Here is a 24,232-nt window from a genome sequence, read left to right on the forward strand (position 1 = left end):
TGGCGGCCTCTTCCAATGCTATACACACACACGTACGTGCACGCGTGCACACACACACGTACACACGTACACACACACACACACGTACACACACACATGTACACACACACACACACACACACGTACACACACACACACACACACACACACGTACACACACACACACACACACACACACACACACACACACACCACACACACACACACACACACACACACACACACACACACACACACACACACACACACACACACACACACACACACACACACACACACACACACATTACAAGTTCATGTTAATAAATTCAAATATAGGGGGGGATAAATGGCCTAAAAATCAAAATTTTGGAAAATGATTACGCCCACTTCAGGGATGGTGCATTGGGTCATTTAAGAGATATTTTGTATTGGAAGTTGGTACCTATCATGAAATAAACCCCCCACCCAACCCAAAAAACCAAATCGGACATATTTTTTGCCCCATTTCCCCCCTTTTATCATTAAAGATTCATATACACATCTTAAGAGAATACTTTGGTTCACCTGTCAGATGTTGCAATGTTCTAATGTGATAAGGTACATTTACATATTACATTGTGGCTGCTGGTTGACTGCAAGCAAACCATTGAAATCCCCAAGCAGACAGCCATTTTCTATCAGCTGTGATTGAAGTAGGCAACACTATGTTTGGAAAAGTGCTGGGGAATCTGATGAGGTCTTTGACAAGGATACTACAAGGATATACAGTGCCATATACTAGAACAGGGGTGGGGAACCTATGTCTTGAGGCTGTTTTATGCAGTCCCCAACATAATTTCAATATTATGCAGCTTCATATGAACTGTGACATATTTTGTAAAGGAATCTTAGAAATTCCATTTGCAACACAATTAAGATATATTCAGGGGACCTAGAGAAGGTGGGGTCTGTTGTAAAGGTGGCTACAATATAGGCCTTAAGTGCAGGGGGAAATCCTGGTTTGCGTTCATAGTTACGGCCCTTGGAGGACTTTTACGGCCCTAGGAGCAATTCGAAGTGGCAATTTGAATGAAAAAGGTTCCCCACCCCTTTACAGGCAGCATAAGGCCAGCTCTACAGTTAATTGAGTCCTTAAGTCTGTCTCTAATTGTGGAAAAGCTTCAGGTGCATCATACGTACTCTGGTTTACTGGTATGCGAATCAACATATGCTGGTGAAATGTGGAAATAGCCTATCTACTCCTTTCTGTGTAGGCAATGGAGTTAGACAAGGGGGACTCCTATCTCCAGCCTTGTTCAACCAATACATGGACAACCTCTCCAAACAACTGGGGAGGTGTAAGACAGCATGGCTGATAGGAAACACTGTTTTTATGCAGATGATCTGGCTATTATGTCCCCCAGCACTGTTGGGTTTCAGCAACTCCTGAATGTGTGCTCTGAGCATGGGGTTGAGTTTGATGTACAGTATAATGCAAAAAAAATAGTGCTGTGTTGATATATAGAGCCAAGGAAGATTATAAAGTTCTAACGTTTTATCTGCCAGGGCAATCAATATGTGTATCAAGCAGTACAAAATATCTTGGGCACATTATCACTGAGAAGTTGGGAGATGATGCTATAGACAGAGATGAGTGTTGCATGTCCAAGCAAATATGTTAGTAAGACAAGTTTGTTCTGATGATGTGAAAGTAAACTTGCTTACTGTACTCCTATGTATGCAGCCCCAATATGGGTCAGCTACAAAAAAGACCCTGCGTAAATTCCAAGTAGCATAATGAAGTAACTTAGTATAATGATTGCTTGACTATATTGCTGAAAAAAACTAGAAGTTGCAGTGCTAGTTAAATAATTTGTCACTCAGGACTAAGTACTTCACAGGCTCTCTTTAAGAAATTGATGTTTAAGTTCATTTGTCGTCTGGAAAGCTGTCTCAAAACTGTATTATAAGGATTCTCACAAGCCCCAGATGCAGCTCTGTCAGATATCAATCATGAATGTGGAAGCATTGGTATGGCTGCCTCTTAAGACTGTCAGGACTGATGGTATTTTGTACATGCCTATGCAAGATTTTTTCCCCCCTCTCTCCTTCTTTTGATGTCTATTTTCATGTATGGAGAATTCAGGGCAATTGGGCCACTTTTTTGCAAGTGAATGGCCCAAAGTCGCCCAATTTACCTGAATTCACCAATGTTGTATGTCCTCTTATTGGGCCTAGAGCCTGCAATATATATTGGCAGACTGTAAGAATAGTGAATGCATACAAAGGGCAGAACAGCTAAAAACTCTGTTTTGTGTTCTTTTTTTAATTTTAAAGAGGGGGTGGGGGGTTATTTTCAAGATACAGAGTCACCTGGAGGTGTACCATTTCTTCTATTAATAGTGTTAATTAAAAATCAAATGGATTTGAAAGCATTTATGCAACGGTATATAAGCAAACAGTACAAATAGCTTATGCATACCAGGCGGAATGGGTAGAAAAAGCCACTTTTGGGTTCAATTTGTCATTTTCAAGGGGTGGGGGGTTATTTTCAAGATACAGAGTTACTTTTGGTGTCAAAGTTCTTGTATTTATAGTGTTAATCATGTCCCAAATGGGCGTGTTGAAATTTTGAACTTGATGATTATCCCCCCCCCCTATAAATATTCAGGGCAAACACATACATCCGTGGCAAAAACTGAGAGACCACTTGACAAGTCAAGGATAGCGTGAGCAATACAACAGCATATTGACATTGGCAGAAGTTCTCCTTTAAAGTAGGAGACACGGGAGGTTGGTTTCACTGACTGAATCCTTACCTTTCTTGAAGGTCTTGTTGACGCCGACCTGTTTATTTTACTGTATTATGGTAGATATAGTATTTCTCCCCCCGTTGTATAAAGACAAACAAGCGTTAGAACCTTTTGTTTTGTTTTTTTTCCCATAATGAATCCTTACCTTTCTTGAAGGTCTTGTTGATGCCGACCTGTCCCTCTGCAAAGTTCTTGTCGGTCTCCACGTAGGGAAAGACGCGTCCCTGGTTGCTCCAGTAGTAGTCGTGCGAGCCGAAGAAGAAGACGGGGAAGTCCCCCACGTCGTGCTTCAGGGACTGGATGTTGGACGGCACCAAGCGGGGGTTGCAGATCTCCGCTGGCCACCACCTGCACAGACACAGATCAATCAATCAATCAATATTACTTATATAGCACATCATCATACATAAGTGATAATAAATGAACAAATAATTCACATTAAAGGTACACTGTGCAGGAAATGGTCAAAAAAGGTACAGCAACTACACTGCTCATTGAAACTGGGCTGCCTATTGCCAAATTTGACCTTTACATGAAAGTTTACTAAGTAATAAACAACTATTTTATAGTATGGAGTCATTTTTGCAGCTAAAAATGGCTATTATTGGAAATTCAAAATGGCGAACCATGGAGAAGACCCTCCTTTTCATGTATGAAAAGTGTAATTTTTCCAGTCATAATGAATACTTAGAATTTGATGGTGGTGGTAAGTATTCATGAAAAAGGTAACATTAGTGAATGGGCAGCATGAATTCTGGAAATAAACAACTAAAAATCTCACACAGTGTCCCTTTAATGAAAACAACAGAGTAAACACACACCAGGAAAAAGCTCAACAAATAGGGCATGGGGTTTAATAGGTGATACTCCTCCAGCTCCACATTAAATTGCCCGGTTTGGCCCTGACGTCCTGCTTGTAGTGGGTCTTCTTGTTTATCCAGTTACTGTACCTTGAACAATTCTTTCTTTTTTAAAATACTTTTTTTTTGCCTTTATTTTTTGACAGGACAGTGGAGGAGAGACAGGAAATGAGTGGGGAGAGAGAGAGAGACGGGAAGGATTGGCAAATGACCCAGGCTGGAATCGAACCCAGGTCGCCAGCGTAGTAACCCAGCCAGCGCCCTACCGTTAGGCCAAGGCAGGGCCCACTGTACCTCTAAGCGTGCCTGTGTGTGCGCATGTGTGAGCTGCGTGCATGCGTCCATGTGTATGTTCATGTTCATGTTCCTCCAGGCAGCCTCAAGAAAAAGGGAAAAACATATCCGCACACCACAAAAGCTCCCTTGTCAAGATTTAATGAAAAACTGGCACAACATCTCGACCTTAGGTCGCTTTTCTGGCGTGCAGATATTTATTTTCCTTTTTCTTGTGCGTTGTTTGATATCCTGCACTCATGGCAATTGCTTTTTTGGGATGTGTACGCGCACCTCACACTTTTTAGACTTCCAGACAGCCTCACCTGTAGTTGCCCAGCTTGACCCAGACGATCTGCTTGTAGTGGGGCTTCTTGCCCGCCCGGCACTCGCTGCACAGCCACACCCCCTCCGGCATCTCCACGCTCAGACACTCAGGGTGGAAGGCTGCCGGGCACCCCTCGCAACACAACAGTCTTCCTCCTTCTCACACACACACAAACACACGCGCACAAAGACACCGACACACACACACACACACACACGCAAGCACAGAGACACACAACACAGGGTTATTACGTGCAAGTCGTCCTCCAGACAGCAGGGGGCCACATTCTTCAAAGCTTATCCCTCAGCAGGAGAAGAGAGGACAGAAGAGGAGAGGAGGCGAGAGGCGAGGCCAGTGTTGGGTAATGCTGCTTCAGAAGTTACAACCCTACACCTATGCTAGATCTCAAATGGCGTATTAATCACACACTAAAACATAGTGCTGCCCGAAGTGCACCATCTGAGACACAACACTAGTCTTTCGACTATACTTTGCACCAGTTAATGGGTGAAATCACCTAGTGATTTGGCAAGTTGGATTGTAACCGTGCATTCATGTCCTCTGGGAATTATGGTAAATGATACCAAACGCAGACATGGGAAGAACACATTGTGGTATTTTCCACTGAAAAACAGGTTGAAAAATGTTACATACTGTACACGTTTCAAAAATGGTATAATATCTACTTCCGAGAGCACATGAAAAGGCACATAACTTTTGAAAGCAGATTACACAACACTGGCGGGCGAGGCCAGGCGAGGCCAGGCAGGGTTGGGGTTGGGTGGGGTGGGGGGTCAGGAATGTTCAGATCCGAAAGAAACATTCCAACTGACCAAGCATCTGGACCTCAGAGGTCACTGCTCCCAGGACCAGCACAGGATAAACACACAGAGGTTCTGAATCCCCGGTTGAAAAAGTACAAAGTAACCCTGCGACATTATACGCATAAGCGGCATGACATGTGGCATGTGCGTTTCGCCCCTTTTGGGAGGAAAACATTGGCGGAAAAGCCAATGCAAGTCAATTGCTGGTGTTGGGAAAGAATAAATGAAAGACAAGGCCCTGTAGACTAGCGTTGTTCACGCTCAACATGCCCAATATGTGTTGTGTTGTCGGTTGTTCGAATAATATTGCTAAACAGCCGTGGCTGAAGCATAGACCGTGTTCATTTAGGTTAGCCGATGTAGCATGTAAGTTAATGAGACATTCGGTTTGTTTTCCCCCAAAAGGGGCGTAACGCACATTCACGAGCAAAGTACCCGGATGGCCGCTTATACGTATCCTGTCAAACACAACTTCACAGAGTAGCAGATCTACGCACTTCAAACATCCATGGGGACCAGCTGATTCTGAGCTGGTTGGATCACTTTTGTGGAAGGGGACTTTTTTACTTTCTCAACCCAGGATTGTTACCTCTGGGGCCTATACTCAGAAGCTGGTTCAGGAGTAAAAGCTAGGTTAAGTTAAGCGGTAAATCACCTAATAGAAGAGCCTGGAGTCCTCATTTTGTTAAGAAAATTAGGACTCCAGGCTCTTCTATTAGATGATTTACCTCTTTACTAACCTGGTTTACTCCTGAACCAGCTTCTTAGTATACCCCTCTGATCATAAAGAGCGGTCACTGGGAACAACAACCACAACCACCACCACAGCCATCGCCACGGAGATGTATTTATTCCCCAAACTGCTTTTGGTGAAAAGAGTTCAGTTGTCAACTGGGCATCTCTTTTTTTTTGGAGATTAAAGATACCACATCTCTTCCCAGACACCTCCTCACTCATTTCTAGTATCTGGAAAGAGATTAAATGTCTTCAGTTTCATCTGAGGACTTATCTGGGACTTCTTCAAATCATCAAAAAGAAGTTCATTTGCTAACAACTAAACTCTTTTGACCAAAGAAATAAACAATTTTGTCCAATATGGCCTGGATGAAGGCGACTCTTGACAGACATGGTGGGGTTCAACGCTATGCCTCGGGATAAGCTTTGCTGAATCTGTCTCTTTTTTTGGGTCAGAAGCAGGGCTTTGGTTAGGGGTTTGGTGCCGTGCACATGGAGATCAGCAAAAGACTAGTGCCACCATTCATAATCATGCGGGGCTCCCTGTGTGGTGTGTGAGTGTGTGTGTGTGTGTGTGTGTGTGTGTGTGTGTGTGTGTGTGTGTGTGTGTCCACCCAACCCAACTACCCCAAAGCAAGTTTCTCCAAAACATTTTGGATGGTGCTCTCAGACAAACTAGTGGATGTTGAAAATGGGTATGATGCAGCATGGCAGTTTTGAGGAAGTCATGACAAATGTCCCGTTTTTGTCATCTGTTTACACAAACACACATTCTTGATTTTTCAGTCTCTCAATTATTTGCCATGCTTCCATTGTCAAAATGATAGGCCATTTTCAGTTAACCAATGTTACTTTCTTCACGTGTTGGAATAACACTATTCACCCGCCATTACCATCCAAAACACACTCAAATGGCCTGTGATGCTGCACACACACAAAACATTTGAGTTATGTTTCACAGGTGAATAGCAAATGCCAATCAAAGTTGCTATCGATACCCACAGCGACATTCTTTGCCTGTTAGAAAAAAACAACACTTCTTCACAACCCATTACCATCCAAAACACTCTCAAATGCCCTGTGTGCACATGTGCACACAAGTATTGAGTTCGCAAGATGAGTTGTAACGAAATCAGCAACGTGCCCCCAAAGGCATAAGAGGAGCACAAGCGGGTCATTATTTAGTGCAAGCTGCTAAGTGCTAAGTGCGTCTAAGGCTTTACACAAACAAACAGGCATGACGCAGGACAGACTGCGAGCCGAGCGCGACTAACACAGCACTGTCTGCGTCACACCCAGGTAATAATGCTACATGCAGGACACACACGCACGGCAACAGCCCAACACTGGCTCCATCTGTGGCAGTGTGTGTATGTGTGTATTTGTGTGTGTGTGTGTGTGTGTGTGTGTGTGTGTGTGTGTGTGTATGTGTGTATTTGTGTGTGTGTGTGTGTCTTATGTTGGAGCATGTGTCAAAGTTTTGTATGAACATGTATAGGTGACATTGTTCATGTGTGTATATGCAGTATGTGTGTGTGTGTGTGTGTGTGTGTGTGTGTGTGTGCGTGCGTGCTTTTTTTGTGTGTATCTGCATGTGTGCGTGCGCATGTATCACTGCACTGGTCTTTCCCATGAGCACATTACATTCCTCCAAGATCAGCGACTATGCGGGATAACCTCTGACCCAGGAAGTAAATGTAGCTCTTTCAGGGTGTTAGCATTAGCGTGATCTGAACTATGATCTGAACTGCAGCTAGCGTATGTGCAAGCTAAAAATAAAAAATAAACAAATGCAAAATAAACCAAATGGGGTAGGGCAAAAGCAGGGAAAAAAGATAGCAAAACCTCCAAGCGCATACATGATCGATCAAGCGAAAATCAGAGGGTTTTTTTAGGGTTTCGATTTCAAAATCAGAACCCAGAGGGAGGGAGACAGGAGGAGAGACGATGAGGTTTTTTACCTTTGCCAATATTCTTTTGGGTAGCTGACGAAGGAGAAGGAATCAGAGGTAATGTCATCAACTCAGCACGATTTGACTCAGTCAGAAGGTAGTGAGACTTAAAGGTATACGAGCTTAATATGGGGTCAGAGAGGTCGTGCACTAAGAGCCCTACACGGGACAAGACAAACAGGAAGAGGAACAAGGACGTGAGATGCAGGGGAAAAAAAACTACGCCATGATTCCAAGAAAGAACACACACTCGACACACACGCACACTCAACACACACTCGTACACGCGCAGACACACACAACTCAAGAAAACACAGTTGGAAAAAATGACATCAATCACAGAAACAAACACACACGCACACACACAGAAAGTAGAATTAACACACTAAATGACAGAGGCAATGTAGGCTTGGGACCTTCGTCTGATTGGGTGTTAGTGATCACTGGCTAACAATACAAGTAAGTCCCACACGTGCCGATGCACCATGGACACAAGGCTACGTCCTTTATCTACAAGGTTTAGTAGCTGCTATTGTTAGCACATCATGAGGTTGATAATAGCAGTAAAGCAATCACGCACACATACTGCATGTTATAGATTCTGTTACACAACTACGAATGAGTTTAGAATAAAAAGAGAAGCCATATTGGCCATGAATAGAAGACATGTGCTTGTTTTGTACTTGTTTGACGACAGAATGTAATGAAAAAAGGCTTTACAGTAAAATCGGTCCATCTTGGGTCCGGCTTCCTGGAACTAGTTACTTGTGGCAAGAGAACCACATGCATTAGCTAGCTACACTGACAACAACTAAGGAGAAGATGACGACCCCTCAGGGAAGTTTCCCATGCCCACACACGCCTATAGATGACTACATTTTTGTAAGAGCCTCAATCATTGGTTTTAAATCAGGAAGTCCCCGAGAAGAACAAGAAGGAACTAAATGACTCCGCTCCAACTGACCTACAATGACGAAATTACAGTACAGAACAGTTATACTTTTGGAGCTAACAACTGGACTACTAGCCCCACAACATGACTAGCTAAATACAACCTGGATTGACCTATGAAAATAATGAACTAATCAAACCCCAAATGTAAACTACAGCAATTTCCATGTGAACTGCTAACGCTACGGTTAACTTAGCTGGAGCCGAAGATGTGCTGCACCCATACTACTTGTTCTACCTAAACTAGCAAAGACAACAATATACTACATCAGCAAAGAAAAGCAAATTACCAGCAAAGACACACAACAAAGGTTAACAAACAAGAAACAACATCAGCAAGGACAACTGGATCTTGTAGGAGGGAAAAAAGAAGGGAAGAAATGTGAAGGTTAGTCTTAAGGCAAAAGGCAAGAAAATGACTTCAAAAGTAGTGCGAGGGATGCGTGTACACCCAGTAAAACAGGTGCTGGATCAAACAGACGCGTAAAAGAAGAAGGGAAAATCCGCACTTCATTCAATCTGCAAATCTCAATTCATTCAACACGTTTCGACCTCAGGCGGTCTTTGTCAGGTGACTAAGACCGGCTGAGGCCAAAACATTGTGTTAAATAAATCGGTGAGCAGCAACAGTGTGCAGATTTTTCCTTCTTCTTTAAAAAAATGACTTTCACACCTTCAAAGCATGTCTGAGGAAGTGAGTGACAGACAGAGTTAAGGTGTTAAGAATGATGTCAGCACTCACACAAATATATAAGCACACACACACACACACACACACACACACACACACACACACGCACACGCACACGCACGCACACACACACACACGCACACACGCACACACGCACACACACACACACACACACACACACACACACACTGATATGTTAGAGGACTACAGAAGCTGTTCACTGAAGTGGAACTTCAAAGTAAAGGAAAGGAGCTGACACATTCGATTAGATTAAAAAAATAAAACACCAGCAGGAGCTGGTATGTGGAATAAGAAAATCAAGTTCCTGTTGCTAAGAACTTTTAACTCAACTGAGTCAAAACAGAGACCTGTTAGAAAAAAATCAGGATGTTGCAGAGAATTCATGTAAAGTACACAGGAGTCTTACGAATAGTTTAAGTAAATGTGTAAAATAAAAATACAAAACATGGGCAAATGGGTTGTATTCCCTTGGACATACTCTACGGCAGTGATAGAGCACTTAAACACTGCAATTACTGCAAAACTTACCACACTATGCCGCTAGTCATAGTGCACAAAAACACACATTTAAAACACACTTAACAGGTCGCTAAGCATCATGTACACATACACACTTCTACATTAAACACTAGCCAGTCGACAAATGCTGTGTAGCATTTATGTATAACTGTGTATAACAGCATTTATTTGTATAGAACTTAGGCTACAACTATGTACGCAAGGTAGAGGTGAGCAGGTGGAAAGGCCAGGGCTTACCTCGGGCACAGAGGAAACACCAGCCTACGTTTACCGGTGAGCAGAGGTGTCCGTTGCGGCGCGCCGTGGAGTGGTTGCTGCAGAGCAGCAGGTGCGGCGTGATCTGGACGCAGCCGGCCGCCACGCAGCCGTCGCCCATGTGGTACGCCAGCGGGCAGCGGATGCAGCGCATCATGCGACCTGCGGGGGGCAGTAGTACAGGGAGATTTGGATTACAAATCAATTGGTGGTACAGAGAATGGGGGTTTGCTTTATTAATAATAATAATAATAATAATACTTTTGTTTTATATAGCGCCTTTCATCCAAGGTCGCTTCACAAGGTATCGTGTAGGAAAGTGTGAGTGTGTGTGCGCGACTGCGCGTCAGTGCGTGAGTGTGTGTGTGAGTGCATGTAAGTCAATGCGCTAGTGGAACTAGCAGCCATAAGCCTCCTGGAAGAGATGTGTCTTAAGGTGTTGTTTAAACATGACCAGGTTTTGTTCGAGGGTGGGAAGTGGAGAGGGTAGTGGAGATTGCAAGAACATAAAAGGTAACGCTGAGGGCGCATACACGAGAATTTGGCAAAGTAAAGCAAAGTCCGTGGGGGGGCTTAACATGCTAACCCCCCATAAACGTTCTTGTCCTGTGTTGTGGCTTTGTGTGTAACAAAGTTGAGATTCGCACCCTTGCAGGCCTTCTGCAGGTCCCTTTCCATGCAGCAGGTGGCGCAGCTGTGCTGCGGGCAGCAGAGGCCACGCAGGTCAAAGGTCGTGCCGGGGTACTTCCTGGCGCACGGCTCGTGGTAGTAGCGGCCGCAGCCCGTCACGGCGCACCGTCGCACCTCGCCCTCCGCCATCTTACAGGAGAAACACGCATGGGAACCTGGAGGAAGGAAGAGGGGAGAAGGTTGAAACAGAGAGAGAGAGAGAGAGAGAGAGAGAGAGAGAGAGAGAGAGAGAGAGAGAGAGAGAGAGAGAGAGAGAGAGAGCATTCAAAATGGCGGACATGGAGAAGACCCCCTTTTCATGAATGATAAGTAATTTTCCCAGTCATAGTGAATATGGTACTTAGAATTTGATAGGGGTGGCAAGTATTTTGTGAAAAAGGTAACATAATTGGAACGGGCTGCATGGATTCTGGAAATAAATTTCTTAAAATATTACACAGTGCACCTTTAAGGTCATTCATGGCTTGTCTTGGCATGTCTTGGCAAGGGCTCGCTTGGAAAAGAGGCAATTGCCTCACTGTGACTACCCTAGTAAAATAAAGGAGAATATTTTTATTTATTTTTTAATCATTGGAACAGTTGGCGACCCACCGGTCTTGCACTCCTGGCAGATGGGCTCCCCCTCCGTACCGGCCCCAAGGCATTCTGGGTGAAGTAGTCTGCTGCACTCCCCCTCACAGCACACCAGCGACTCCCCAAAGGCCTCACATTTCTGCCATACAAAAAACACACGTGTTGGATATTAGAAGGATTTTGCCAACAAACAGATTCCTTTCATGAAAACATGTAAATGCAAGCGCTTTAATCAGATTTCTTTTGTTGTCCGGATTAATAAAGTAGCCCATTGCAGACTATTGAGTTGATTTTTTTAAACTGCATGTTGACACCTAAAAACGAATTATTCCATTTATGTGTTTATTGTGGCCATGTAAATGTGCCCAGTGATGTACGGTTTCCGATCTTGGAGGTCAGTTAGGTCCGGTCTGTGGGATGTGTGATATTACTCGGAGATTGGCAATATACAGTCTGCGATCTCTGAGTTCAGCAATTCCCCGTCTGTTGTCCTACCTGGCAAAGTGCAGTAACTACGGCAACATTGACAATGAGAGAAATGCCTTCAAAGCCTTGGGTTGGATACTATGTATTAGGTTGGATATTGTAGTAACCTCCAATGACATAGCAATATCTCTATAAGGACACACATTTGGACCATAAGACTTTGTCACAAGATAAAGTTGGTGTAATGAAGAAGATTTTCAGTCTAAACTCAATTCTGACCAAATACGTAGTTAGTGCGCTTTGTCTTAGTAGGGCAGTGTTTTCCTAGCCTGTCGAAAGCTAAGAGGAATCCGTCTCAGTGCAGGGTGGGAGATGGTCTGATCTTACTTACGCCATTTAAATTCATTGGAGTTCTGAATTCAAATTAAAACCCATATTGTGCTTTACTAGCATGACTGTTACGATATAGTGTCGCAAAAGTGTCAATAGTGTTAACTTAACCAATCAGTAACGGACTTCGCGGGTGAGTTCTGCGTCATCACTCTCAACTGTTTTCTGATTGGCTTAACAGTGAGCGAAACGAGCTGGCAGGGTTTCGCCAGACTATGTGCGGTGCCAAAATCTTTGGGTGGTGGAGTACATAGGATGGCATCGTCAGGCTAGTGTTGTCTTACCTGGCATATGTTATCCCTCTTGGAGGAGCAGCCGTCCTGGCCAGACAAGTTGGAGTCGACCGACTGGGAATCAGAGCCGTCAGCATCCACAGTAGCCGGGCTGTCTGAACGCTTCCCAAACCCCATCTACAAAAGAATCAACACACACACACACACACACACACACACACACACACACACACACACACACACACACACACACACACACACACACACACACACACACACACACACACACACACAACACACACACAACACACACACACACACACACACACACACACACACACACAGGCACGCACGCACGCACATACGCACACACAAACATTGTTGGACCTACACCTGACGAAGACCATACTGGTGGAAATGTTGTGTATAATAAACTGAGAGCCGCAACATTGTGCGAATCCTCTTTCTTTCTTGATTTGATCACGTTTAATGCCGCACCTGTGTGTATGTGTGCGTTTACTTCAAATGAGACATCAGACACGCCACTTATGAGAATGCATCAGCCAAGATGCTTGCCTGGTTCACACCAGACCTAATCACAAGTGAGATGAGGTCTGGAGACCTGCCTACTGTAAATCCCGTAGGGGGTGTGTGGTTTACGATTGACGACGGCTGTTTATTGGGCGTTACGAATGTGTATCATTTGGCATACACAGCCATAGCCAATAGGGTCAGTTGTATCTATTCAAACAAACTGCAGTCATCGCCTTTGCAGAAATCCCTGCTCTATAATTGAAACGAGACAGGCACCACGATCTGGTACCCTCGCTGAGGGCAGACTCCCATGCTGCTTTGCGCAGTCGTTCCGATCTGAAAGACAGCATTGGATTTCCCAGGCTACCAATATGCTGCTATTTCATTCATCCTGACTGCCAGAGGAGGCCATTTCACCACATGGATGTCCATAACACCAACATCCATGTGCTGAAAGCATTGCCTCTTGTGGTCATCCGACACTCATAGAGCCGTTGTTCTACAATCTACATGCACAACCATTCTACACATGAAGTTCAGCAGACAGCTCAGACACATGACTCTGAAGAAACATGATGTTGGCTGTAGTAACAGTGGTGTGATGTAGCCTTCTACAGCTACAGTACACTAGGGGTGGGGAACCTATATCTCGAGGGAGGCCTTTTTATCCGGCCCTCAATATGATTTTGCAGCTTCACGTGATGCTTCACATGACATATTTTGTAAAGGAATCTTAGAAAATAAATTTGCAATACAATCAAGTTACATTCAGGGGACCTAGGGAACGTGGGGCCTGTTTTAAAAATGGCTACCTTCAATATAGGCCAAAAGTGCAGGGGGAACTCCTGGTTTGTGTTCATAGTACGGCCCTTGGAGGACATGTGCGGCAATTGCAGGAATTTGAAGTGGTCCCTCTTATGAAAAAGTTTCCTCACCCCTGCAGTACACGATGTACAGGCAACATATGCATGACGAGTCATTACTTCCTCCCTCAAAGGGCGAGTGAGGAATAGTCATGTCAGGATGACCTGCACGATTTCTCAGAACGATTGCTCAGCTAACTGCAACACGTCTTTACAAACACACACCACTTCCTGTGAGCCACACGCTAGACTAGAAACAGTGCCTGATGGTGTCTCCTAGTCTTCACAACATCAATACCTTTGAAACGTTGAGTCCTGTTGCTGTTGTTGTCAACACACAATCACCACAGCAGTGCCTGTGAGTAATTGAGTCTCATATCGTTGTCATGACAATACACTCTGTTCATCAAATGAGTCCCTGTCCTGTCAGCCATCTTGTTGTCATGACATCTGTTAATGACATAGCTACCGGTGGGCCGTGAGTCCTGTTGCTGTTATTTTTTTTGAGGATTCTGAAGAAGACCGTAAGGTCAAAACGTCATCTTGCCAATGAATGAATAAAAAGAAAAAATAGAACTTAAAGAACAAATCCAAAGGAGTGTATGAACCTTTTTTCAAAAAACGTTGCTTTTTTGGTTCAGCACCAGGGATTGTACCCAAGCACAGCTACAAGTCCTGTTGCTGTTATGCCATCATCACACGAGTGACTACCTCTAGGCTATCGAGTCCTGCCGTTGTCATGACAAATCACTTCAGTACCTGTGGGTCGTTGAGTCCTCGCGAGTCAGAGTCGGAGGTGTCTCGGTAGAGCGAGCTGGCCATCTCCACGTCCGTCGAGGCGCGGCTGCGCTTCTTGAGCGGCTTGCACGAGTCCGAGATCTCACTGGCTCCTGCGGAGGGGAAGGCGGGCCTCAATGAGTCACCTGACCAACCAGCAGCTAGCATCTTAGCGAGTTGCCTCTGCGCAGCTGGGACAACCGCGTGAACCCTCTCTATCGAGCTGAGCCAAGCTTCGGAAAGCAAAAAAGAGGAGAGGTTAGAGCAGAGCGGGCGCCACCACCTGGTGAAGGTGTGACAAAGCTAGAGCCAATGAATGATTACTAGTGACCCTGCTCACATAGTCACTGGCAGCAATTACGACAAAAGCAGGGGTGTCCATCTACGCTTGCAAGAAGTTAAGCATTTATTTTCTGATAGACACCCCTGTAGACCCAAAATGTCTTGACTTGATCCTTGTCTTGATCTTGTTTCCTGCATGGTGGATATATTTGAAATTGAACATAAAGGACTTGAAGAGTCCCCTGGATTCCCTCCTTTCTAACACACCTATAGGCACTTTGGGGGTGTAAATTTGCCCCAGCCACCAGCAAAGTCCTAGGAAATGGCAAGGTGTCAAAAATAAGATTTGAAGATCATTTTAAAGATTTACTGATCAGCGAAGGATAAAATGTTACTTGGCAAACGCAGGTGCACTCTAGTGCTTGACTGATTGTTTTCCTCAGTGGTAAAATGGTAAATGGACTGCATTTATTTAGTGCCTTTCCACTCTTTCGAGCACTCAAAGCGCTTTACATTGCATGCCTCACATTCACCCATTCACACTCACATTCACACACCAGTGGCAGTGGCTGCCACGCAGGGTACCACCCTGCCACCAGGAGCAACTTGGGGTTAAGTATCTTGCTCAAGGACACATTGATGGGGTCAGGCAGAGCGGGGCTCGAACCTGCAACCTTCTGGTTGCCGAACGGCTCCTCTACCACCTGAGCCTCTACCACCCCTCAATGGTCATTGGAAAGATGAAATCGCACCTTTCTGAGAGCCCGTCTTCATATCCATCTGAGGAGTGGTCTCGGCCTGGGAAGGAAGCAAAACAGATTAAGGTCAATGTCATTGCTTATCAACTGCTCACATGACTTGAGGGGTATTCCAGTAAGTGATTACCGTAAGTAATAAACCTGACTAAGTTAACCTAGAGGAAGTGGTAAACTTGCTAAGAGATAGCCCACAGGTGTCATTCAGTATAAGGACTCCAGGCTCTTCTACTAGACGATTTACAACTTTCTCAAGGTTAACTTAACTTGGCTAGCTAATTAACCAGCTCCGCTGTGCGCCACCAGCCACACACACAGACACAGACCAGAACCAGTAACCAGGTAAATACACCGCCCGCAACGAGATTCAAGCGACAGAGAATCGCTTCTGTGCAGCAAGACCGATACAAGTGATTGAAGCGACTAGAGTATGTCTGTTAAAAGCAGAATGCAAGCATTCCGACATTCCCATGGCATTGCCTGTGGTGGCTGTCGCCGAACATGTCATAGCTAATTTGAATAATGTTCCCAGGAGTTCAACTACAAACTGTCACTCTCGTTGCGCAAATCGCCTCTAGTCGCCCAAATAGCTTTTATAGCGCAACTCAATACTCAATAAGTCAATTACTTCCGTCGCACGCCTCACTCAGGTCGCGGCCGGTGTATTCGTGTGGTAACAGTGGTCCAGTCAGTCAGACAAAATTAAAGTCACCATGCACACCAGGTCACACACCACACAACCCAGCACATGGACCAAAAACATCCATTAAAGGTCTCAGACTTACACAAGAAAGACAGACACAATTAGTTGCCAGCTTTGCGACAGACAGAAAAGTTTAAAAATAACACACAAACACACTGATAGAAGAGTAGTTTAGTCGGTAGCCATGTTTTGTTCTTTTCACTGCACTCATGGTATTTAGGACTGCTGGGGGTGGATGAGAGTTGAGGGTATTGAGGTGGGTACCAGTGATGCGCAAAATAGATTAATTAGCTACAATCTAGTTACACATATTCCAAAGGACTTGGTTTTACCAGTCCAATTCAGCCAGGTGATTGGCTAGTTGAATGATCACCTGGTTGAATTGGACAGGTAAATCAAGGTCATTTGCAATGTGTGGCAGTGGATTGTAACTAATTGATCACTGGTGGGTCCTGAGGTGGATGTGTAAGGGGGGTTATAACAGGCCTTGACGATGTATCCTATTAGTATTTCTGTGAGTGTTTTCTATTGCCATGGACCATCTCATCAAAAACGGAGCATTCCATTATTAGTCAAAAAAGACTGACAATACTTAGTTAACTTCAGTCAGAGAGGTGGATAGAGTCCACTCCACAAAATAACCGGTAACCCAGAAACTGCACCCACTAACTGCTTGTTGTAACTTACCTTATACTTAGATCTGCAAAGTGTGAATATGGACCAATACATGAAATATGGTCAAAGATGTGTATGTTTGCAAATGCATACAAAATCATTCATAAGAAGGGATGCACAGAATCCAAGATTCGGTTTAGGATTCTGCCTTGTTGATGGGGTATCGGAGTAGGATTCAGTATTCGATTTTGGATCCGGCCAAATCTTAGGCAGTGGATTTGGTATTCGGCAGAACCTTGGACTTATTGCTTAGGGATGTACTGAATCCAAGATTCGGTTTCAGATTTGGGCTTGTCGACAAGGTTTGGTTTCGGTTTCGGTGATCGGAGTAGGATTTCGTATTCCGTTTCGGCAAAATCTTAAGCAGCAGATTTGGAATTCGGCAGAAACTTAAAAATCAGGATTCGGTTCATCCCTACACAAGAGAGTTGATGTCTCAGGTATGCAGGTTAACACATTATCCTACACATACTTATTCTTCCTTTCATAAAAATACTACCTGAACTTTTTTTAAAACCCACCTGCACAATCCTTTCATGCCTATACACTGTGCCTGTTCCTATACTATAGTGTCCTTTACAAGAAATTGGATAAAAGCAGCTGTCAATTGCAATGTGATATAATGTGATGTTATTTAATGAAATGTAATGCAAGCTAATGTAATGATCTGTCATCTTGATGATCACAGAGATTGAGAGAGTGTCACAAATCTAGGACCCCTTCCTGGACTGAGAAAGTGTGTGCGAGTGTGTGTGCGTGTACTGCACCAATCTACTTTCGTGAGGCTACTGCTATTGGAGCACATCAACAAGGTGGGGCCCTCCCTCCATGTGTCCAAATCCTGGACCGCACATGTTTTGACCCCTTTTGCTGGGGTAGCAAACATATTACTGATAAAAGTAAAAGTGTAAAAAACATTTTCTCACCGACAGGTTAATGTAAGGAACAGTTTAGCACAGTTTAGCATTTTAGCTATTGTTAGGGTTGATATGAATGGAAGTCCACGGGAGGGCCCCACAAAAATATTAAGGTGGGGCTGTGTGCGTGTGTGCGTGCGTGCGTCTGCTTGCAGTGTGTGAGTGTGAGTGTAAGAGCAAGTGTGAATTAGTGCGGGGGTGAGTGTGTGAGTCTGTGAGTGTGAGTACCTGCTCCTTCTTAACCTTCTTTGATGTGTGTGTGTGTGTGTGTGTGTGTGTGTGTGTGTGTGTGTGTGTGTGTGTGTGTGTGTGTGTGTGTGTGTGTGCGCGTGTTTGCTTGCAGTGTGTGAGTGTAAGGGCGAGTGTGAATTTAATTAGTGTGTGTGTGTGTGTGTGTGTGTGTGTGTGTGTGTGTGTGTGTGTGTGTGTGTGTGTGTGCGCGTGTACCTGCTCCTTCTTGACCTTCTTCTTTGGTACGGGCTCCACACTCTTCTCCGACTCCGACCGGCTCCGCACACACCTACGCTGCAGCTTCCTTTCCAATGGGGCTTAACACACACACACACACGCACACGCACACGCACACGCACACGCACACGCAAACGCACACACACGCGCACGCACACGCACGCACACACACGCACACACGCACACACACGCACACGCACACGCACACGCACACGCACACGCAAACGCACACACACGCACACAGAGACGCTCACGCACGCACACAGACGCGCGCACACAGACGCGCGCACACAGACGCGCGCACACAGACGCGCGCACACAGAGACGCTCACGCACGCACACAGACGTGCGCACACACGCACAACAAAGGAGAGAATGTTCAGATACATTCTGAGATGTTCCAAGGACGTTGTGAATAGGTTCCTATATTTATCTCAACATTATTCTCAAAACTCCACGCCGACATGTAAAGAACTGCATGCATGGCCGGATAAACATACAGGCTAGATATGGCTGCAGCCTAGGGCCAACACCTGCCAGAGGGCCCCTGATTAGCCAAAAGTAGAAAAAAAATCAGAATTATGATAGGAGGCAAGAAATTATGTCTTATTGAGTACAGTTGGTAGACAAGTTATCCTTCATTCCTTGCTCGCAATTATGACACTAGCAAATTTATCGTGAAATTTGCCTTGTAGGTGGCCCCACAGCAACCCATAGTTTTGGGGCCCCAGGCCGCCTTAGTCCGGCCCTGACTGCACTATTCCAGCAAAAGCCTGTATGTTCATACCTGGTGAGTGGATAAGAGTGAAAAAGTCTGCTTCGACCAGGATATTCTTTAATTTTGCTCCCACTTATTTTGATTTTTTACGTAACGTTTCGTGTCAAAAACCCTTCTTCAGACGTCTAGTCATTTTGTTGTCCTGCTCCCCGGTCAGACGTCTTTTTTTGGATGTGCAGGCTTTAACCCGTTAAAACACAACGCTATAAATTTGCTGTTATCAGAATGGCAATGACCAAGACGTAGTGCATTACTAAAGGTCCTTTGCCATGTCATATTATTGTAGTATTATGGTACTTCACTTTTCATTGACTTATTACAGCGTGCCACTGGGGCTAACCTATACATGGGTTCAAAATGTTTCTTTCCTGGCAGCGCGACACTAGCTGCACACAATTCAACCTCAAAAAAATTAGCTCACGTGGTTGGCTGCCAGTGTCTTACCCCTCCTCACAACATTGTGTTTATAAACACGGTGAACCCATGTGCTCCTTCATACCTGGTGAGTGGTCATTGGGTGGTGAGTGTTTGACTCGATCCTGACCGCTGCTGGTCCACTCGCAGGGTGACGGTTCCCTCTCCTCTTCGCTGGACAGAACCTCGGCCTTATCACTGGAGCCATGCGGAGAACCCTGACACACACACACAAACACATAATCATGTACCGTAATCATTATCATATAATCATGGAAACATAACACGCACACAAACATCACACAAGTCATCATATGCGTCACACAAGACACGCACACACACACGCACACACGCACACACACACACACACACTAGTTACACTACGGTAGGTCTGTGAGGACCATTACAGTCAAGAAACACACGACAAGAAATTCTTAATGCTATTTCTTTATTGAATAGTTATGGATTATACATTTGACGGTATGGCTCTGTTCAGAGGAGTCCCCTGATTTCCGTGAGCACCTAGGAAAGCAGTGATTCAGGGGACAGTAGCAGCATAGGGAATGCTCATCCAATTTAAGATTAGGAGAGCAAACAATTCCCCCGTGAACAGAACAGGAGACATGACAAGGAGTAGGCCATGCCATGTCATATACGACAAGGCGGAGCTGGGGAGGCGGTGGGTTGCAAAGAAACAAGCAGCCAGGATTTGGGAACAAAACAGAGAACTTTTAAAAGGCGCCAAATTTGAAACTGACCAATGAGGGGCAAGGAAAGTTGATTAGCAGATCTAGAACACCTGAGGCAAATAATAAGCAGCAAGCTCAAAGATCTGAACTCCTATGCATCGCCAGTTTCCAGGTGCTGGTGAAGTGCAGTCAGTAATCAAATGGAAACAAGAAGAATCACCGCACACTGGTGGACTTGATTTTGCTGCTTTTTTACTTCTAGTGAACTATGTGTTTCGGCTTGCGCTTCGTCAGGTTCACGAATAAGCAAATAAGCAGCAAGCTCTTGACTAGCACGGACTGGCCAGAACTAACGATAGCGCTAGTACTCATGGCATTGATAAAACACACACACCACACAAATTACACTGAAATCTCCCGTACTTTAAAATACAGTAAAGTCTCTTCTCCACTCCTTGGAGTTGTGTAATGTGTTCAATAATGGCACCTTGGCTAGTTTCCTTATTGCACGTGCTCTCCTGCTGATCATCATCGTTTCCACTTCTCGGTTCAGTTGATTTTGCTCCGGTTTTGGATTGCTTCGTCTTCCCACCTCTCTGGCTCTGTTGCATGATTACCTCCTTATTTTACTGTTTTTTGAGAATTTGAATGTCTCTGAATCCCGCAGAGGTGTAGTTTAATGACCGACTGTGAGGAGCTCTAAACTACCATCGACGACCATCTTGTTCCCGCCCCACACCGAAAGTCTCTACACTGAAATCACAAGGTCTGAAAGATATTCCATGAATGTGACTAGGTGTTTTCAATTGCTGAATGATGATTTCTGTATCAGTCCTACCCCAGGCCAGGGCCATCCAGCTATTTAACTCCACACAAAATGACACACAGAAAGAGATTGTCATAGGTGACTGGACAGCATAACCAACACCTCACACCTACCTTTACACTTCTCTATGGAGGCTGCTGATCCACCAAATCTCACCCCCCACCATTACTGCACTGAGCAACTCTTAATATGTTAATGTTTAATATATGTGAAAGAATCTGTATGTATGTATGTATGCATGCTACTAGACAACTTAATTTCCTTCGGGATTAACACATTTTACTCTCCTCTACTCTCCCCCGAAAAACGATATCCCCCTCACCTCTGGAGATGGCACCTGCTCCTCTCCTCTACTGCCCCCTCCTCCGCTGCGCCTCTCCTCCTCTTCCTCCTCTTCTTCCTCCTCATCCTCCTCCTCCTCTTCCTCCTGTACCACCTCCTTCTCCGGCTCCTTGGGCTTTGGCGGGGGAGGCGTGGGCTTGGGCGTGGAGGTGGAGGTGTTGGAGGAGGTGGTGGAGGAGGAGGTGGTGGTGGTGATGGAGGTGGGCAACATGAGTTTCTCCTTGGGCAGCTGCCAGTCACACTTGATGATCTCCACGTTCAGCTTCTTCATAGTGATGGAGAGGGGCAGGAGCTTGCGGGCGGCGGCCGTCTTCCAGGCCGTCTTGACGGGGGGCTGCTGGGAGGACGCGTCCGAGCCGGGGCCGGGGTTGGTGCCAGAGGGGGCGTTGCTGTTAAGAGGTGGGGAGGAGGAGGACGAGGAGCCGTGGCGCTGGGGGAGAGGGCCTCTAAGACGTCCACCACCACGATCTTCATCGTCGTCATCATCATCGTCGTCGTCATCGTCACTGCGCTGCCGGGTGGTGGGGGGAGGGGACTGCTCCTCTCCGCTGGTCATGCTGCACTGTCTCCTGGGCTGCTGCCTCCGTCCACCTCCCTCTACTCCTCCTACACCACCTCCTCCAACTACAACCCCTCCTCCTCCTCCTCCTCCTCCTGCTGCTGCTGCTCCTCCAGGACCCACAGCCCCTCCTCCTCCTGCTGCTCCTGCTGCTGCTGCTGCTGCTGAGGCTGCTCCGGTGGTACCTCCTTCCCTGCTGCCCACACGAGGCCCACCACCGCGTCTCCCTCTGCCCCCCGGCCTGCCGGGCCTGCCCCTGCCCCTGCCCGCTCCTCCTCCTACTCCTCCTCCTCCTCCTCCCGTGCCGGGCAGCGGCTTGTCCACGTAGATGAAGGTGTAGGTCTCGTTGCGCTCCTCCCGCGTCATCATCAGCGCCGCCTCCGCGTGGCCCACGCCCACCTCCCATTGGCTACGCTCACGCTGCGACTGGGGCTTCAGGAGCTGGAGGGAGGAGAGGAGAGGAGAGGAGAGGAGAGGAGAGAGAGAGAGAGAGAGAGAGAGAGAGAGAGAGAGAGAGAGAGAGAGAGAGAGAGAGAGAGAGAGAGAGAGAGAGAGAGAGAGAGAGAGAGAGAGAAAGAGAGAGGGTGGGATAGAGAGAAAATGGAAAAAATAGGGAAATGCAGAGAAGGTAGTGGGAGGGTGGGAGATGGGGGTAGAGGGGGAGAAGAGTTGCTCAAGAGAGAGAGAAGAGAGGGAGGAGGGAAAAGATGGAGGGAGGACAAGACAGAGAGAGAGAGGGAGAGATAGAGAGTGAAAAAGACAAAGCAGCAGAGGGAAAGGGAGAGAGAAAGAGAGCAAAAGAATAGTCAAAGACAGGAAAAGGAAAAGGGAAAGAAGGAGAGAGGGCGGGGGGAAGAGAGACAGGGGATTCTTAATGAAAACATACTCTAGCAACACCGCATTACAGGTACATCCATACCGCCACACAAGTTAAGCCACACCATTTCAAGGTCTACACTACACTTCTCTTTTACATTTCTCCATTTATACAGCTCGTTTCTAAACAGCGATCTGAAACATGATTTGACATCTTTATCAGACCATGATCTGGGGAAACTGTAATAAAGGAACCAGGAGTGGAAGTAAGCTGGTACATGAAAGGTGACTGAGAAGGGACAGTTTTTTGGGCACACAGCAACAGAGAACAACTGCATACTTCAGAGGTAGGAGTCCCGCCCCACTGCTGGGATTGACCAATAAAATAGCAGGGTGCCTGGGTTCCTGAACTGTGATTTGTTCATCAGGTCGATTACACTGCTGAAGCCTTTTCATTAAATTGGGGTTAAAACTGCCAAATCCAGGCCAAAACTGGTTTTACCATAAACACCAAGGCCCTCTTTATATACACTTAATAATCGTTGCAATAGAACTCCACAAACCATTTTAGATATTATTGAGCAATTGTGCTGTGTATTTTATAAAAAGTGAAATACTATGTTGCACATTATTCTGATATTACCACAGATACACTTAAATGCCACCCATACTTGTAACATGCATACATAAAATCAATGCATCGTTATGTACTTGCACTGTTATTAACCTTTAAAAGAGTAGCTAAAAAGAGTAGGATGGTGGCCAGAGTGGGTATTGCAACTATGCTGCTCATTGAAACTGTGCTATCTACTGCCAAAGTTTGTTTTTCATGAATATTTACTAAATTATGGACTAATATTTACTAGTATGACCAAAGTACAGTTTTGCAACTAAAAATGTCTGGAAATTCAAAATGGCAGACAATGGAGAAGATCCCCCTTTTCATGTATGAAAAACTTTCAAAGTCAAAAAGAATACTTAGAATTTGATCATGGTGGTAAGGATTCGTAAAAAAAGGTAACATTTGTGAATGAGCAGCATGAATTCTGGAAAGAATTTACTTAAAATATTACACAGTGCACCTTTAAAGATATCCGCCATTAAAAGACACACTTTGAGTACACAAGGCTACATGGTGTTACAAACGTTATTGCTTTCCATGAAGATGATGCACTCTCACAGGTACCATTATGAGAATAGCCTCTCCTCTTCATCCTGCTGCACAATAGCCCACATTACAACACATTATCGCCATTTGGATAATGCTCTTCTACAGTCTGTCTTACAGTGAACTAACCACACAAACAAGTGCAACCGACTCCTGAACAAGCCTGTGACA

General features: G+C 45.4%; 1 protein-coding gene across 6 annotated transcripts in view; it reads right to left on the reverse strand.

Annotated features, from left to right (window-relative positions):
* Positions 1 to 24,232, reverse strand: part of nsd3 (nuclear receptor binding SET domain protein 3) — a 47,493-nt gene that overhangs the window by 12,987 nt on the left and 10,274 nt on the right. For 2 of the 6 annotated variants that reach the window (XM_063209863.1, XM_063209868.1), the window contains exons 5-17: positions 21,499 to 22,518; positions 19,747 to 19,879; positions 18,449 to 18,549; positions 15,704 to 15,749; positions 14,652 to 14,902; positions 12,547 to 12,672; positions 11,465 to 11,585; positions 10,831 to 11,028; positions 10,166 to 10,345; positions 7,756 to 7,905; positions 4,234 to 4,390; positions 2,920 to 3,122; positions 1 to 18 (exon numbers count right to left, since the gene is read on the reverse strand). The exon at positions 1 to 18 is cut by the window's left edge and continues 95 nt beyond it. In XM_063209863.1, coding sequence (XP_063065933.1) covers positions 1 to 18; positions 2,920 to 3,122; positions 4,234 to 4,390; positions 7,756 to 7,905; positions 10,166 to 10,345; positions 10,831 to 11,028; positions 11,465 to 11,585; positions 12,547 to 12,672; positions 14,652 to 14,902; positions 15,704 to 15,749; positions 18,449 to 18,549; positions 19,747 to 19,879; positions 21,499 to 22,518 — 2,704 coding nt within the window. The remainder of the gene's footprint in view (positions 19 to 2,919; positions 3,123 to 4,233; positions 4,391 to 7,755; positions 7,906 to 10,165; positions 10,346 to 10,830; positions 11,029 to 11,464; positions 11,586 to 12,546; positions 12,673 to 14,651; positions 14,903 to 15,703; positions 15,750 to 18,448; positions 18,550 to 19,746; positions 19,880 to 21,498; positions 22,519 to 24,232) is intronic. The other 4 variants (XM_063209864.1, XM_063209865.1, XM_063209867.1 and 1 more) reach the window with 4 other exon arrangements.

The sequence above is a fragment of the Engraulis encrasicolus genome, chromosome 11, assembly GCF_034702125.1.
Source record: "Engraulis encrasicolus isolate BLACKSEA-1 chromosome 11, IST_EnEncr_1.0, whole genome shotgun sequence".
Lineage (NCBI taxonomy): Eukaryota > Metazoa > Chordata > Actinopteri > Clupeiformes > Engraulidae > Engraulis > Engraulis encrasicolus.